This window comes from Hyaena hyaena, unplaced genomic scaffold, assembly GCF_003009895.1.
Source record: "Hyaena hyaena isolate Hyena2069 unplaced genomic scaffold, ASM300989v1 scaffold_0, whole genome shotgun sequence".
In the NCBI taxonomy this organism is placed as follows: Eukaryota; Metazoa; Chordata; class Mammalia; order Carnivora; family Hyaenidae; genus Hyaena; species Hyaena hyaena.
The window spans coordinates 2,325,315-2,339,347 of NW_024080632.1; the positions used below are offsets into that span (position 1 = coordinate 2,325,315).

Below are 14,033 nucleotides of genomic sequence, written 5' to 3' on the forward strand. Positions count from 1 at the left end.
AAAAAAAAAAAAAAAGAAAAAAAGAAAACACAGCTCCTAGAAACTTGGATGGGTTGCAGGTTACACTTCCCTCCCTCGGAAGCAGGAAGCTCAGCCCCGAACGACTTCAGAAGAGCTGATTAAAAGGAAATCCACCCAAAGCCGTCCTGGGAATCCTGAAAGTGTTTAGCAGCACCTCGTTTCCATCGCTTCTTGACTAGGAGCCACGCTGAGCTCCGCGAGGAAGGCAGGCCGCGAGGGCATGCGGTACCCCAGGCGAGTCCTCAGCGGCCTGAGCCACATGTGGGTCCTGAACTTCTCCCTGAGGCTCTGTAGGGCCTTGGAGGATACATAGGAGTTTTCAGGCACAAAGGAAGAACGGACAATTCCAGGCAGGCGGGGACGCGTATGGTGTGACAGGACACGGTGCGTCTGCGGGGCGAGCGCCATGGGGTGACATGAGCGCAGGGCACCGGGCACAGGGGCAGGAGGGGCAGCAGAGGCCCTGGTGCAGGGACGTGGTCCAGCCACGCTGGTCCCTTTCCTCACAGAACCCGCTTCTGGGGTGTGCAAATTATAGAAGATCATGTTTCTCCAAATTCTCATCCAGCTCCATCAGATGGAACAGATTTTATTTATTTGTTTGTGTTGAGAGAGAATGTGCAAGTGGGCAGGGGAGGGGCAGAGAGAGAGGGAGAGACGGAATCTCGGGCAGGCTCTGGACCGTCAGCACAGAGTCTGACGCGGGGCTCGAACCCACAAACCGTGAGATCATGACCTGAGCTGAAACCAAGAGTCGGATGCCCCCCAGGCGCCCCATCATCGGATGTAACTTGATGCGGACTTAACAACGCAGGTCTACACATATATCCTTGGACAGACAGCTTTGTGAATCTTCAAAGTGTTTTCAAATTTGCCTTTTCAGGGGCGCCTGGGGGGCTCAGTCGGTTAAGCGTCCGACTTCAGCTCAGGTCATGATCTCAAGGTTCATGGGATCGAGCCTCACGTCGGGCTTTGTGCTGACACCTCAGAGCCTGGAGCCTGTTTCAGATTCTGTGTCTCCTTCTCTCTCTGACCTTCCCCTGCTCACACTGTCTCTCTCTCAGAAATAAATTTTTTTTAAAAAAAATTTAAAAATTCAAATTTGCCTTTTCATTTTGATTTTAAAAATCCTGCTGATTTTAATGCCCTAACTTGACAAGACATGAAGGCAAAATTGTGTTTGCGTGGAAATATCTATTGAAAGACATTTTGATTGAATGGGATATTAATCTATTTTTTAAAAATTTATTTTTGAGACAGAGAGAGAGCGAGCGAGCGTGAGCAGGGGAGGGGCAGAGAGAGAGGGAGACACAGAATCTGAAGCAGCTCCAGCCTCCGAGCTGTCAGCACAGAGCCCAATGCAGGGCTCAAACCCACAAACGGTGAGATCACGACCTGAGCCAAAGTTGGACACTTAACTGACTGAGCGACCCAGGTGCTCACCTTATGGTACATTAATCTTTAAGGCTGTTTTTTTTTTTTTTCTCAAACTTGGGAAGTGACTACAAATGTTCTTTTCCTTTAAAGGGGGCTCTGTACATCACTTATTTGAGAACACTGCCTCGTCCACCTATAGGAGTGATGTATATGTCTGGAATTAGTTTAAAGTTATTAGACTATTGCAGTCCTTAATTCTCAAGGATGCTGATAATTTGGGGAAACGCAACCACCTCAGTTTGAAATCTACATCTATCAGCAGCCTGGTCCGGCAGGGCAACTGCCCACCACCTGGCGGTTTCTGCCCCAGAGCGTGCGATCCAGGCGGGCCCACGCTCAGCCTCACCTGGAACGTGGTCAGCTGATGGATCAGAGCATTTCGGATTGTCTGAATCTGGGAGGAGATGACCGACAGCACAGAGGCGTCAATTCGATTAAACTCGTCAAAGCAGCCCCAGGCCCCACACTGGGCGAGGCCAGAGAAAATCTTCCCAATGGCCTAGAACGAAGGAAATGTCAGGACAAGGTGATGCATTTGCGGAGACATCACCTAAATTAAAGCAAACAGGGAACTTCAGCTTGGTGGAGAGGCAGCCGGCCAGCCCCCCATGCATGGATCTTTCTGGCAAGACCTCCAGGACCCTCTCGTGGGCCAGCTCCAATTCATAGGATTTTACAAATTAAGGATTTGCATGGACAACTCCAGATTTCTGGCCTCTCTTGAAATACTGGAGACTCTAGCAACACTGGGTCCACTTTCCCAAGTGGTCACAATTAACCGCAGCTACACAGTGGCTCCCCCTGCAGCCGAAGCACTGCCTTCCAGTTGGCCACAGTCCTCACCACTCCCTACTGTCTCCATCTGCTGCTTTTCTCATTATCTAGTGGCTCTGGTGGCATCTCTGTCTGCGACATTTGCTCTACCATGTGTAAGTGCTAGGACTGGGGGCGAAAGACTCTCAGCCTATTCTCCCAGCCACCCCCATGTCATTTTACGGGAGAGTATGGGGTGAAACGCCTTCCTCCCGTGTCCCGCCCTTAGCTCTCTGCCCAGTAACGTAGCAGGAGAGACACCACGGCCGTACCTTGTAATCCATGCCTTCACCACAGTTGGTTACGACACAGAGCAGGCCCAGGGCTTTGGCCAGATCCTTGGTGGTCTCGGTTTTGCCGGTACCTGCTGGGCCAGCAGGGGCCCCTCCCAGATACATGGACAGTGCCTGTTAGGAGCCAAATGCAAACCATACGTTGGCCTGATTCACATAAGGAAATGGATGTCACTTCCCAAAGCACTGTGAGAATCTGTGTGGAATATACATGTGGCAATGGACAAGCACACACTCACCTTTTTTTATTATTTACTTGAGAGAGAAGGAGAATCTTAAGCAGGCTCCACACTCAGCGTGGAGCCCAGTGAGGGGCTCGATCCCACAACCGTGGGGTCAAGAGTCAGACACTCCACCGATGGAGCCACTCAGGTGCCCCACACACTCACCTTTTCTGATAGTCACCATTCCTAATGTTTCTTTTCTGTGTTTTCCCGCTGAGCGATACTGACCACCCCCCACCCCACGATACAGGAACCAGTGCACCCGGGACTAAGCCACCGGCTAGAAAGTGTGCCTGCCCTAAGGACACGGTGCCAGTAGTTCCCAGAGTTGGGCTCATGGGCATGTTCGTCTGTGCAGTAAAGGGTTAGTCCTCCCCAAAGAAAGGTTTGGCCCTTTGGCTCCAGATTCTAGGAGTTGACCTCTAAGCTCCTGGAATGTCCTGAGAACAGTGACCTTGGGCCAGATGGTATCAGCTTGACCGCTGGAGGGTCTGGAACCCAAGGTCGGCCATCCGGGTCATCAGCCATCTCTCTGTGACCAGTCCCCAACCAAAGCCCTCAACACTGAGGGTCTGATGAGCTTCCCTGGGTGACAGTACCTCGTGTGTGCCGTCACATGTCACCGCTGTGAGAAATAATGCTGTCTGCACAAGCACACGGTGAGACGAAGCTGAAGCTTTGCACCTGGTTTGCACCTGGTCCCTCCCGGACCCTGACCCTGTCCTGAGCCTTCCTCCCACCGCTGATTCTGACCTGCGTCCTTTAGCTGTAATAAACCACAACTACGACTGTAATGGCTTCTCTGAGTTCTGGGAGTCCTTTTAGCAAATTATTAAATCTGACGGTGGTTTAAGGGGCCACTTGAACCTGCAACGGCCCAATCCCACAAGGTGGCAAGCCGCTCACAGTCCAGTCGGAAACTCATTTAGGCTTGAAACAACGATGTCCTTTGCAATCAGCATTAGTTTCCTGGGGCTGCGCTAGCAAATTACCCGTGGCGGGGGGTGGGGGGGGTAAAACAACAGAAGTGTATCTGTTCACAGAACGGGGGGCCGGAAGCCTGAAATCCAGCTGCTGGCGGGGCTGCCCTCCCTCCAAACCTCTGGTGGCTCCAAGCACTCCTTGCCTTGTGACCACGTCATTTCCAACCCCTGCCTCTATCTCAGTGTCACCTTTCCCATATCTGTGTCCTCTTCGCACAAGGACACCAGTCATTGGATTTAGGGCCCCAATTCGGGGTGTTCCTAACTTACTAAATCTACAAAGACCTGATTTCTAAATAAGGTCGCCTTGTGAGGTTCCGAGCGGTCATGAATTGGGAGGGAGGGGACACAGGTCAACCCAGTACAGTGTCTCCAAGCACCTTCATCCTGCTTGGAGAGAACCCAGGGGGCCAGTCACCTGAGTAAGAGTCAGGTAGATCCGGTCCGTGAGCGGCGTGATGACCAGCCTCCCGTTCAAACCCATGTACTCGTAACCGTAGCCGAAGGTGCCCGTGCACTGGCGGATGTTCAGCTCATCCGGCTCCCGGTCCCAGTAAAACCGCAGCTGACTTTCCCATTCAAACTCCCGGGCATCGAGGATGCTGGAAGGCGACAAGCGGGAGACGCGGTGGGGGAGACGGCGGGTGAAGCGCGGTGCCGGCCGCGCCGTGAGACACCAGTGTCCCGGAAGGGCCTTACCTGCTTCTTATGAAGGAATCGACTATATCTCTGGCGTGCACGTCGATGATGAGGACTGTGTTGTATTTCTTCCTGTCGTTTTTGCTTAAGGGCATGGTGATCCGAGTGACCAGCTCGTCAATCTGCTTGTGCATCTTCCTGCCATAGTCCTTCATGGCCTGCTTCTCCCCTTTCTGCACTTTGCGGAAGACGTCCTCCACTTCCCACGTCCACCACACCTGGCTGGCGGCCAGCACCACCATCCCCTGGTACAGCAGCATCCAGTCGACTCTGAAGGAGAAATGGCGCGCCTGCTCGAGACCCTTTCCCAGGGACGGGCACCGGACAACAGCCCCCGGAGGAATTTATTCCTTTGATCCGGAACGGGGAAAGGCAAGGTAAGGGCTCCCGGCAAGCAAATGGCAAGAAGTCTTCCAGAAAGAAAGGAAAACCCCAGGCCAACCACACGCGCACATGAGACCGTTACAGCTGACCGCGTCGGGAGCTGCCAGGCCACTTTGAAAAGACGCCTTTGTAGATTTTTCAGGATGACTTAATATTATGGAATCGTTATGAGAATTTTTACATTTTGGGAGCATCTGGGTGGCTCAGCTAAGCATCTGACTTCAGCTCAGGTCAAGATCTCATAGTTTGTGGGTTCGAGCCCTGCATCAGGCTCTGTGCTGACAGCTCAGAGCCTGGAGCCTGCTTCAGATTCTGTGTCTCCTTCTCTCTCTGCCCCTCCCCCCCCACACACACTCTGTCTTTCTCTTTCAAAAATAAATAAACATTTAAAAAAGTTTTTTTAAATAACAGACCCAGAGCTATAAGTTTCAATTCAGGAAAAGTGACTGAGTTACTAAGTCATTTTCTTGATGATGTACAATTAACGGCAAAATAAATTTAAAAGTATATTCAAAACAATAAAAAGACCAAGCTTTACCATCTTGGTGTAAAGTTGTATGGCACCTCTAAAACCTAAATAGTATCTATAATTATGATCCCTACACGGTAGATAAAGGTGATGGGGAACCTAAGAAGCCGGAAATCAGGAGAGGCAGAAGCAACTTGACCAGAGGAAATAAAGTGACTGAGGGCACAGCCAGGGTGAACATCATGGTGTCAGGCAAATCCCAGGGCAGGGGGAGCTTTCTGGGGCTGCACATCCCTGGGCCTGTCTTCTCAGTGATGCCAAAACACGTCTGCTCAAATGAACCAATATGCTCATTTCAACTACCCACCCTTTTTGTTAGAGACGACAGCGCCCGTGAGGAGGCAGAGGGGATTTGGGAAGGAAAGAAGTAACACAGACACATCGGGTTCCCTCCCCTGACTCTGTCTCACACCAACCACACACCGTGACACACAGCTGCGCCCCGGCAACATGGCGGCTATGATGCAGATAAAACTAACGCCGATGTAAAATTCATCTGATCTGGGAGCATTAAGGAGACTGCAGAACGCTCCGTAATCACCACTTCTGGGGGCCGGTGATTTCTGCCTCGTTCAGTTTTGTGTGAGCATCTAGCAGGGTGATCAGCTCGAAGCAGGAGTCCCATAAATAGCAGTTCAATTTTTTTTTTTTTTTTACTTTTTTAAAAATGTTTTATTTATTTCTGAGAGAGAGAGACAGCATGAGCAGGGGAGGGTCAGAGAGAGAGGGAGACACAGAATCCGAAACAGGCTCCAGGCTCTGAGCTATGAGCACAGAGCCCGACACGGGGCTCAAACCCACGAACTGCGAGATCACGACCTGAGCCAAAGTCGGACGCCTGACTGACTGAGCCACCCAGACGCCCCGCATAAACAGCAGTTCAATCAATGAATAGCACTGATAACACCTCCCATCAGTTCACGAGAGGTCACTGCCAAATACTCGGGAATTTTGCAGGCTGATGTTCAAAGCACTTACCATTATTCCACTTGGCTTTGAAATCAGCCAGGGTGGGAGTGTCTATACCATGTAAACTGATGAACTCTCTAAATCAAATTTTTTTTTTTTGCTTTTTTTCAGAAAACCAGTTGACCAGCACATTACTGCAGAGACTTACATATACTTGATGACATAAGGATGTCAACCAATTTTTATAGCTCCTAAAAAATGGGATAATGATACAAATATAATGCTACTCTCTAATCACTGAGTTAACTGGATGTTTTTCAGTGTAGGAAATCAGGGGACAGCACTCTCCAAATAACAGAGATGTTACGTCTGCCAAATATATTCCTGGGAATCCCGCCTAAATCTAACAGCACAAGTTATCCAAAGACGTTATTGTACCGTGTGCTTTGTGCCCTGCACGTTAGAGCCAGCCCGCTTCTCCACGAGAAACAGGCGTGGCTCAGCCTGGTACCTGGAAATATCTTAGAAACGACTTTCCTCCTTAACCTGCAGCCAGATTAAGCCGGTTTGTGTGGGTCACCAGGCCAGTGGTTCTCACGCCTCAGTGTGCTCAGAGTCCCCAGGAGGAGCTTAGAAAACACGCAGATGGCCCCGCCCTCTGATGGGACAGAAGTGGACGACGTCCCGGGAATTGGCATTTGTCACAAGCTCCCAGGGGGCCGGAGCTGCTGACCCCGATGCCACCACGCTTTGAGAAGTCCCGAACTAGGTGATCCCCTAAAGACAGACAACGCATGGGCTAACTTGACTATTCCCAAAAAATGGAGAATCACTCAATCTATTCCAAGCTCTTAATATTAACCCGTTATGAATATTCACAGAGTATAATAAAGTGACACACGCTTGCATTTACGACCCTACCTGCTTCTGTCTTCACAGTATCTAAAAATGGCCTCTTTGGTAATCAGCCGGTTGGTCCTCCGCATTTCATTCAAAACCGCTGTCATCCAGTCCTCCACGCGGCCCTCGGCCCGTATGACCTTCCGGAACTCCATGACTTCGCCCTCCGCTGAAATCATGGCAGACACCAGCTTTTCTCCGCTGTCCCCGTCATTAAACCTCAGCAGTGCTATGTTGTCATACATCTGCAAGACAGCGGGAGAGCCCAGCCTGTGATCGGTGCACTGGATGGTGGAGCCCAAGAATGGCCGGCAGCCCCCACCCCACACCCGGGAGCCGTTGGGACGCCCGCGCTGAACAGGCGTCCACTCGGGGCGCCTGAGTGGCTCAGTTGGCTAAGCGTCCGACTTTGGCTCAGGTCATGATCTCACAGTTCATGGGTTCGAGCCCTGTGTCAGGCTCTGTGCTGACAGCTAGCTCAGAGCCTGGAACCTGCTTTGGATTCTGTGTCTCCCTCTCTCTCTGACCCTCCCCTGCTCACGCAGTCTCTCTCTCTCTCTCTCTTTCTCAGAAATAGATAAAACATTAAAAAAAAAAAAAAATGAACAGGCGTCCGCTCGCCCAGCAGCTCACCCCACTAACGCATCTTGGGTGCATGCTTCTATCCTGCACGGGGCAAAGGTCTGTTTGGGGCTACAAAAGAAAGGAAGGAAAAGAATACGCACTCCCTCCCCACACTTGAGATTCTAGAATACGCGGGTTCAGAGAGGCATCTGGACAGAAGAGATGCAGCACACCTGCTGATGAAACGGCCCAGGGCTGAGGAGTTAGACGTTTGCCTGAATGCCCATCCCCCAGAGGAAGTGGCTTCTCCTCTCTCAGCCCGGAGGAGACATAATGATGGCACTTAGGAGACGAGGTTGCAAGGGTCAAATCAGACACCATGCGAGACACGCCTCCAGCACAGTAAACACTGGCCACTTGCTGCCTGTCGGCGCTGTTCTGTTATTGATCAGAATGACACTCAGAAAAAAGGAGTCTTTTAGGACCCAGGGCATAAGACTAGGCACTCCGCATGTCAGAGAGGAGAAGGAAAAGGCAACAGACTTTAAAGATAAAATCAGGGGCGCCTGGGTGGCTCAGTCAGTTAAGCGTCCAACTTTGGCTCAGGTCATGATCTCACGGTTCGTGGGTCTGAGCCCTGCTTCGGGTTCTGTGCTGACAGTTCAGAGCCTGGAGCCTGTTTCAGATTCTGTGTCTCCCTCTCTCTCTCTGACCCTCCCCCACTCATGCTCTGTCTCTCTGTCTCAAAAATAAATAAAACAAAAAAAAATTTTTTTTTTAAATAAAACCAGAGGCTTGCAAAAGGGACTACTGGCAAATGAAGTACTACTAACATACATTTTTCTAAAACAGTAAAATATTTTGTGTGTGAAAGTGGTAACAAAATATAAAACTCTCCTGGGGCACCTGGGTGGTTCAGTCGATTAAGCCTCCAACTCTTGATTTTGGCTCAGGTAGTGATCTCACGGTTCGTGGGATCAAGCCCTGCATCAGGCTCTGAGCTGGGCGTGGAGCCTGCTTGAGATTCTTTCTCTCCCTCTCTGCCCCTCCCCTGCTCATTCTCTTTCTCTCTCCCTCAAAAATAAACATTAAGTATTTATATATTTATATATATACGGGTGCCTGGGTGGCTCAGTCGGTTAAGCATCCAACTTCAGCTCAGGTCATGATCTCACGGTCCGTGAGTTCGAGCCCCATGTCGACTCTGCCCTGGCAGCTCAGAGCCTAGACCCTGATTCAAATTCTCTGTCTCCCTCTCTCTCTTTGCCCTTCCTCTGCTTGTACTCTCTCTCTCTTGGTCTTTCTTTCTCAAAAATAAACACTAAAATTTTTTTAATAAAAAATATATATGTATATACCTATCTTTTGAGAAAGGAACACATACAATCAAAGACATGAATATTAGTTTAAGAAGGAAATCCGCCTTAACTAAAGACCAAGTATAGAGTTCTGCACTTGATCCCAGACACTTTATCTGGAATAAAGGAATTATTCCACAACACTGATTCAAAGACAGAAATGCCTGTCCCCCCCGCAGACACTGGGCAAGGTCAGGGGACATTTTTAGTCGTCATAACTGCAGAGCCACGCTCCTGGCGGCCGGTGGGGAGAGGCCAGGACGCTGAGCGTCCCACAGCGCACAGGACAGCCCCCAGCCCCGACGCAAGTGTGTTCGCACACAGAGCAAAGCGCTATCTGGCCCAGCTACCAGCACTGCCAGGGCCAGGCGCCCTGCCCGAGGCGGGTATGAATATACAGCCTGGACCAGCCCCTCACAGATCCGCTCTGGCCACACTCGGCTCGTCTAGCCCCCGAGAGAGTTCGGTCTGCTGTGTTTCCTGCCAGTCGGTGTTGTTCACAGATGCACACGTGTTTATGCACAAGTATGAAAAACATGGGCTGGGAGGAATCACCACCAAGTCAGGGGAGCGGCTGCCTCTTGAAGGGGGGTAAGGACTGTGATGCGGGCAAAGAGATGGCAACTCTGCCTCTGCAGCCTTGTCGTATAAAGAGGGTGTAGGGAAGCAAATCCGACTCACTGGTAACAAGTTAGTCACCAGTCAATCTGGGTGGTGGATAAGGTAACGTGAGCCAACATTATAAGGTGGGCACCAAGTACGTTACACATATGAACTCACTTCTTCTTAATAACAACTCCACGGAAGCAGGTAACTTCTGGGGTTTTCCCCATTTACAGAGAAGAAACCGATGCCCAGAGGGGTTGAGTGACTTGCCAAAAGTCACACAGCGAATCTGTGTAGAGCCAGGATTTGAACCCAGGCAATCTGGATCCAGAGTCCACATGCTGAGGCACTATCCTGTACCACATCTTTGCTTATTATATTAGTCTTTTTGTGCATTGCTGTTTTCTTTTTAGTTTCTCCAAAAAAAAAAAAAATTGGGGGGCTATAGAAAAAGAGCAGCAAAGAACAGCGGGAGCTTTGTGTAATTTCAGACTATAGCAGATTTCATCAGATTTATGTTTCAGATGAAAGCCCAGCACCATTTCTGTCTTTTTTAAGTTTTATATCTTTAACTATTTTTTAACTTTATTTATTTTGAGAGATCAAGAGCGAGTGGGGGAGGGGGGAGAGAGGGAGAGAGAGAGAGAAAGAGAGAGAGAGAGGAGGAGGAGGAGGAGGAGGAGGAGGAGGAAGGGAGAGAATCCCAAGTTGCTGACTCCACACTCAGCACAGAGCCTGATGTGGGGCTCGATCCCACGAACCGTGAGATTATGACCCAAGCTGAGACCAAGAGCTGGAAGCTTAATGGACCCCCCGCCCCCCTCAGCAGCATTTCAGGGGTCCGGGATGGAGCAAACCGCAGCTACAGAGCTTCCGCGGCGGCAGTTCCCAGCGGGACCGCAGGGGGCGCACCTTGATCATGTGCTCCTGGACGCACAGCGGGTCGCTGCTCCCAAGGATGCTGAGCAGCTCGTCGTCAGAAATGAAGAAGAATCTCGGGAAGGCGTTTCTCTTGGAGTCCAGGTAGTCGTTTAAGCTCTTCTGGCATTTCTCCAGGCCCTCGCTGATGTTCTGCAGGTCACTGAGCCGGTTCTGGGCCTCGCAGCACCGCTTGATCACGGGGTCCTTCAGGGTCTCACCCATGATCTGGATGAGGGCCAGAGAGAGGGGCGCTGTCGGGCCGGGCAGGTGGGAACCCTCCCCAGAGCCCTGGCTCGACAGACGACAAAATCAGCAAACACCCGGCCCGCAGCCTTTTGGGGGCCAACGTGGCAGAAATGTTTCCTGTTTAAATAAGCGTGCCCCCAGCGCCTTCTAGCGTACTACATGCCATGTACTTATTTCCGGTGTTAATTGTGTCCACCTTCCCACTAGAAGGCCAGCTGCCTGGGGTAGAGATTTTTAGGCTCCTTTGCTCCCTGACGGGCCCCTTGTGCCAACAGCGTCTACACACCGAAGAGCCTTGGGCAGCAAGGGCTGGATGCATGAAGCGAGCAAGTCCGCTCTGGGCCGCCTGTGTGCACCAGGATACTCACTACAGCACTCTTCATGATGGCAGAGGAGGGAGGGGGGCAGGAAGGGAGCCCTAAATGTCCAGCAGTAGGAGATTAGGCCCATCACCAGCTTTACGCGATCATTTACATGTTCACTTACTGACATATATGTCAAAGATGTTAAAAAAAATTTTAATGATCATATGGGTAAGGATGATATTATTTTGTGGAATATTTAGAATAGTTATGTAATGTTCCCACAGGAATAAACAAATACATGGTAAACTATCAACATGTTTATCTTGGGTGTGAGATTATAGGTATTTTTTCTTTTTTTTGGTTTTTGCTTGTGTTACAGTATCTAAATCCTTCCATATGAATAGGTATCCATTGTGTGGTAATTTTGAGTTTAAAAAAAAAGGCTTATGCAAATGAATAAGAAAATATTATAAATGCTAATGGATAAAGGAGACCCAAACATGAGGTGGCCCCTCGCGCCTGGAGAGCGCCTGGAGAGCGCCCTGGACCGCTGAGCAGCAAAGAACTGAGGCTCTGGGTTAAAACCCGCACCCCACTAATTACCAGGGGCAGTGATAACAGACACAAGCCTTTCCTCGAAGGACTCTGAAATGGACAATACTCCTTCACGGGCAATTTACCTTCCAACAACCTCTCATAAGATATTCATCCTACACACGCAAAAGGCATGAAACAAAGCCTGAAAAGTATTTATGAAAGCAAAGAATTCCCCTTCAAAGAGGTCTCGTTACTAGACGACCATCATCTACGGTCAAACCACTCACTGGGACGGTACATAAAGGCATTAAAATCTCTTCTCGGTTTCATGATGAGTACATTTCTCATAACATCAAAAGGAAATCATGAGAAAATTACACAAAACATCATCACTGTGTTTTTAAACTCACGTACACAGGAAAAAAAGGTAAAAGGAGTATATGGCATACTGCAGTGGCCATGTCAACGTGACAGAACTCTGCAAGATACATTTTTTTCCCTACCTTTCCACATTTTCTGGGCTTTTTAAGCAAGTATTACTTTCACAATGAAAAGTAAATATAAAAAAGTTTCAGTGCCATATGCCAGTGGCTTGATACCAAACAGAAATTCTTACTGAATGGATTAAGGTCGTACATAATGATTTAAGAAATTCAGAAGCTACTTAATAGACAAAATACTACACATACAGAAACATAAGTAAAAGGATCTCGAATCACTGTCCTTTCAGGACTAAAATAGAAGCCCGTCACTTGCCCTTTTAAATATTCTATCGATGTTGTCAAACTTCTTCGCCTCATCTGGAAGTTGTGACCTGATATCTCCACCGATAAAAATGCTTTCAAGATACATCCATTTTCTCTGAACCAGCATCCAAATCTGGAAATGCACAATGTTAACGTCAGCACGGGCACCTCAAGGTACATATGGCAAAACCCCACCCTAATGCGGGACAGACACACATCAACACAGGTCAAAAGTCTTCCCAGGCAAGGTGGCAGAGAGAATGCACGTCCCCCTTTCCAAACATACAAGAATGATGGAGAAAGCATAGCTACATATTTTAAGATATGCAACCACACTCAACAGCAAAAGACAACTCATCACCAGTCCGGGACAAGGAAGAAGCTTCTAGGTGTGAGCAGGGGTTGGGGAGCCCTGTGACATAGAGGAACCAAGGGCAGATCATAAAGAAGCAAAGACTGAGCCAAATACTAGAAGATCCGCAATTGCACCCACAAGGCATAGACCCAATAGAACCGAAAACAGGACTCAAAAAATAATTGTACATGAATGTTCACAGCAGGACTCTGTTGATCCCCCAAAAGGTGGAAACAATCAGAAGAATGAATACCCAAAATGTGGGCTCTCCACACAGCCGACGATGAGTCGCCGTGCAAAGGAATGAGGCACGGACACCTGCTACAACGTGCATGAACCTTGAAAATAGGACGCTATGGGGCCCCCGGGGGGCTCAGTCGGTTAAGTGTCCAACTCTTGGTTTCAGCTCAGATCACGAACTCGCAGTTTGTGAGTTCGAGCCCTGTATGGGGCTCCACGCTGATGGTGCAAAGCCTGTTTGGGATTCTCTCTCCGACCCTCCCCTGCTCACTCCATCTCTCAAAATTAATAAACAAACTTTAAAAAAAATTAAAAAGAAAACAGGACACTAAGTGAAAGAAACCAGACACAGAAGGCCACACATTACATGACTCCATTTGTATGAAATGTCCAGAATAGATCAATTCAGAGAGATGGGAAACAGATCACTCATGGCCAGAGGCCAGAGGGACAGAGAAACGTATGCAACTGCTTGCAATGGGCATGAGACTTTCTTCCGAGATGATGAACATGTTCTGGAACCGGCAAGGGCTATGGCTGCACAACACTGTGAAGGTACTAAATGCCTCAAAATTGGGCACTTTAAAGTGATTAATTTCATGGTATGTGAATTTAACATCCGTTTTAAAAAAACATTTTTTAACTAATGAAGAAAAAAGAAACAGTGCTATATCCTACCTAATTAAAAGCCATAGACCAAGGAAAAAAGAAAAAGCACATGTGTGAGAGCGGGGAGGGCCTGGGCCACACCCCCAGCCAGTCCTGTGAGGGGGGAAAAGAGGTGGCCGCACAAAAATGGTGAGATGAAGGGCAACTGGGTGGCTCAGTCAGTTGAATGTCCGATTATGGCTCAGGTCATGATCTCACAGTTCGTGGGTTCGAGCTCCACATCGGGCTCTGTGCTGACAGCTCAGAGCCTGGAGCCTGCTTCCGACTCTGTGTTGCCCTCTCTCTCTGCCCCTC

General features: G+C 49.3%; 1 protein-coding gene across 1 annotated transcript in view; it reads right to left on the reverse strand.

The window, feature by feature from the left end:
• The window catches only part of DNAH10 (dynein axonemal heavy chain 10), a 143,977-nt gene that overhangs the window by 64,083 nt on the left and 65,861 nt on the right, over nt 1-14,033 (reverse strand). The window contains exons 28-34 of the mRNA XM_039218596.1: nt 12,486-12,608; nt 10,633-10,866; nt 7,214-7,437; nt 4,471-4,740; nt 4,190-4,373; nt 2,544-2,678; nt 1,805-1,957 (exon numbers count right to left, since the gene is read on the reverse strand). Of these exons, the coding sequence (XP_039074527.1) occupies nt 1,805-1,957; nt 2,544-2,678; nt 4,190-4,373; nt 4,471-4,740; nt 7,214-7,437; nt 10,633-10,866; nt 12,486-12,608 (1,323 nt within the window). The remainder of the gene's footprint in view (nt 1-1,804; nt 1,958-2,543; nt 2,679-4,189; nt 4,374-4,470; nt 4,741-7,213; nt 7,438-10,632; nt 10,867-12,485; nt 12,609-14,033) is intronic.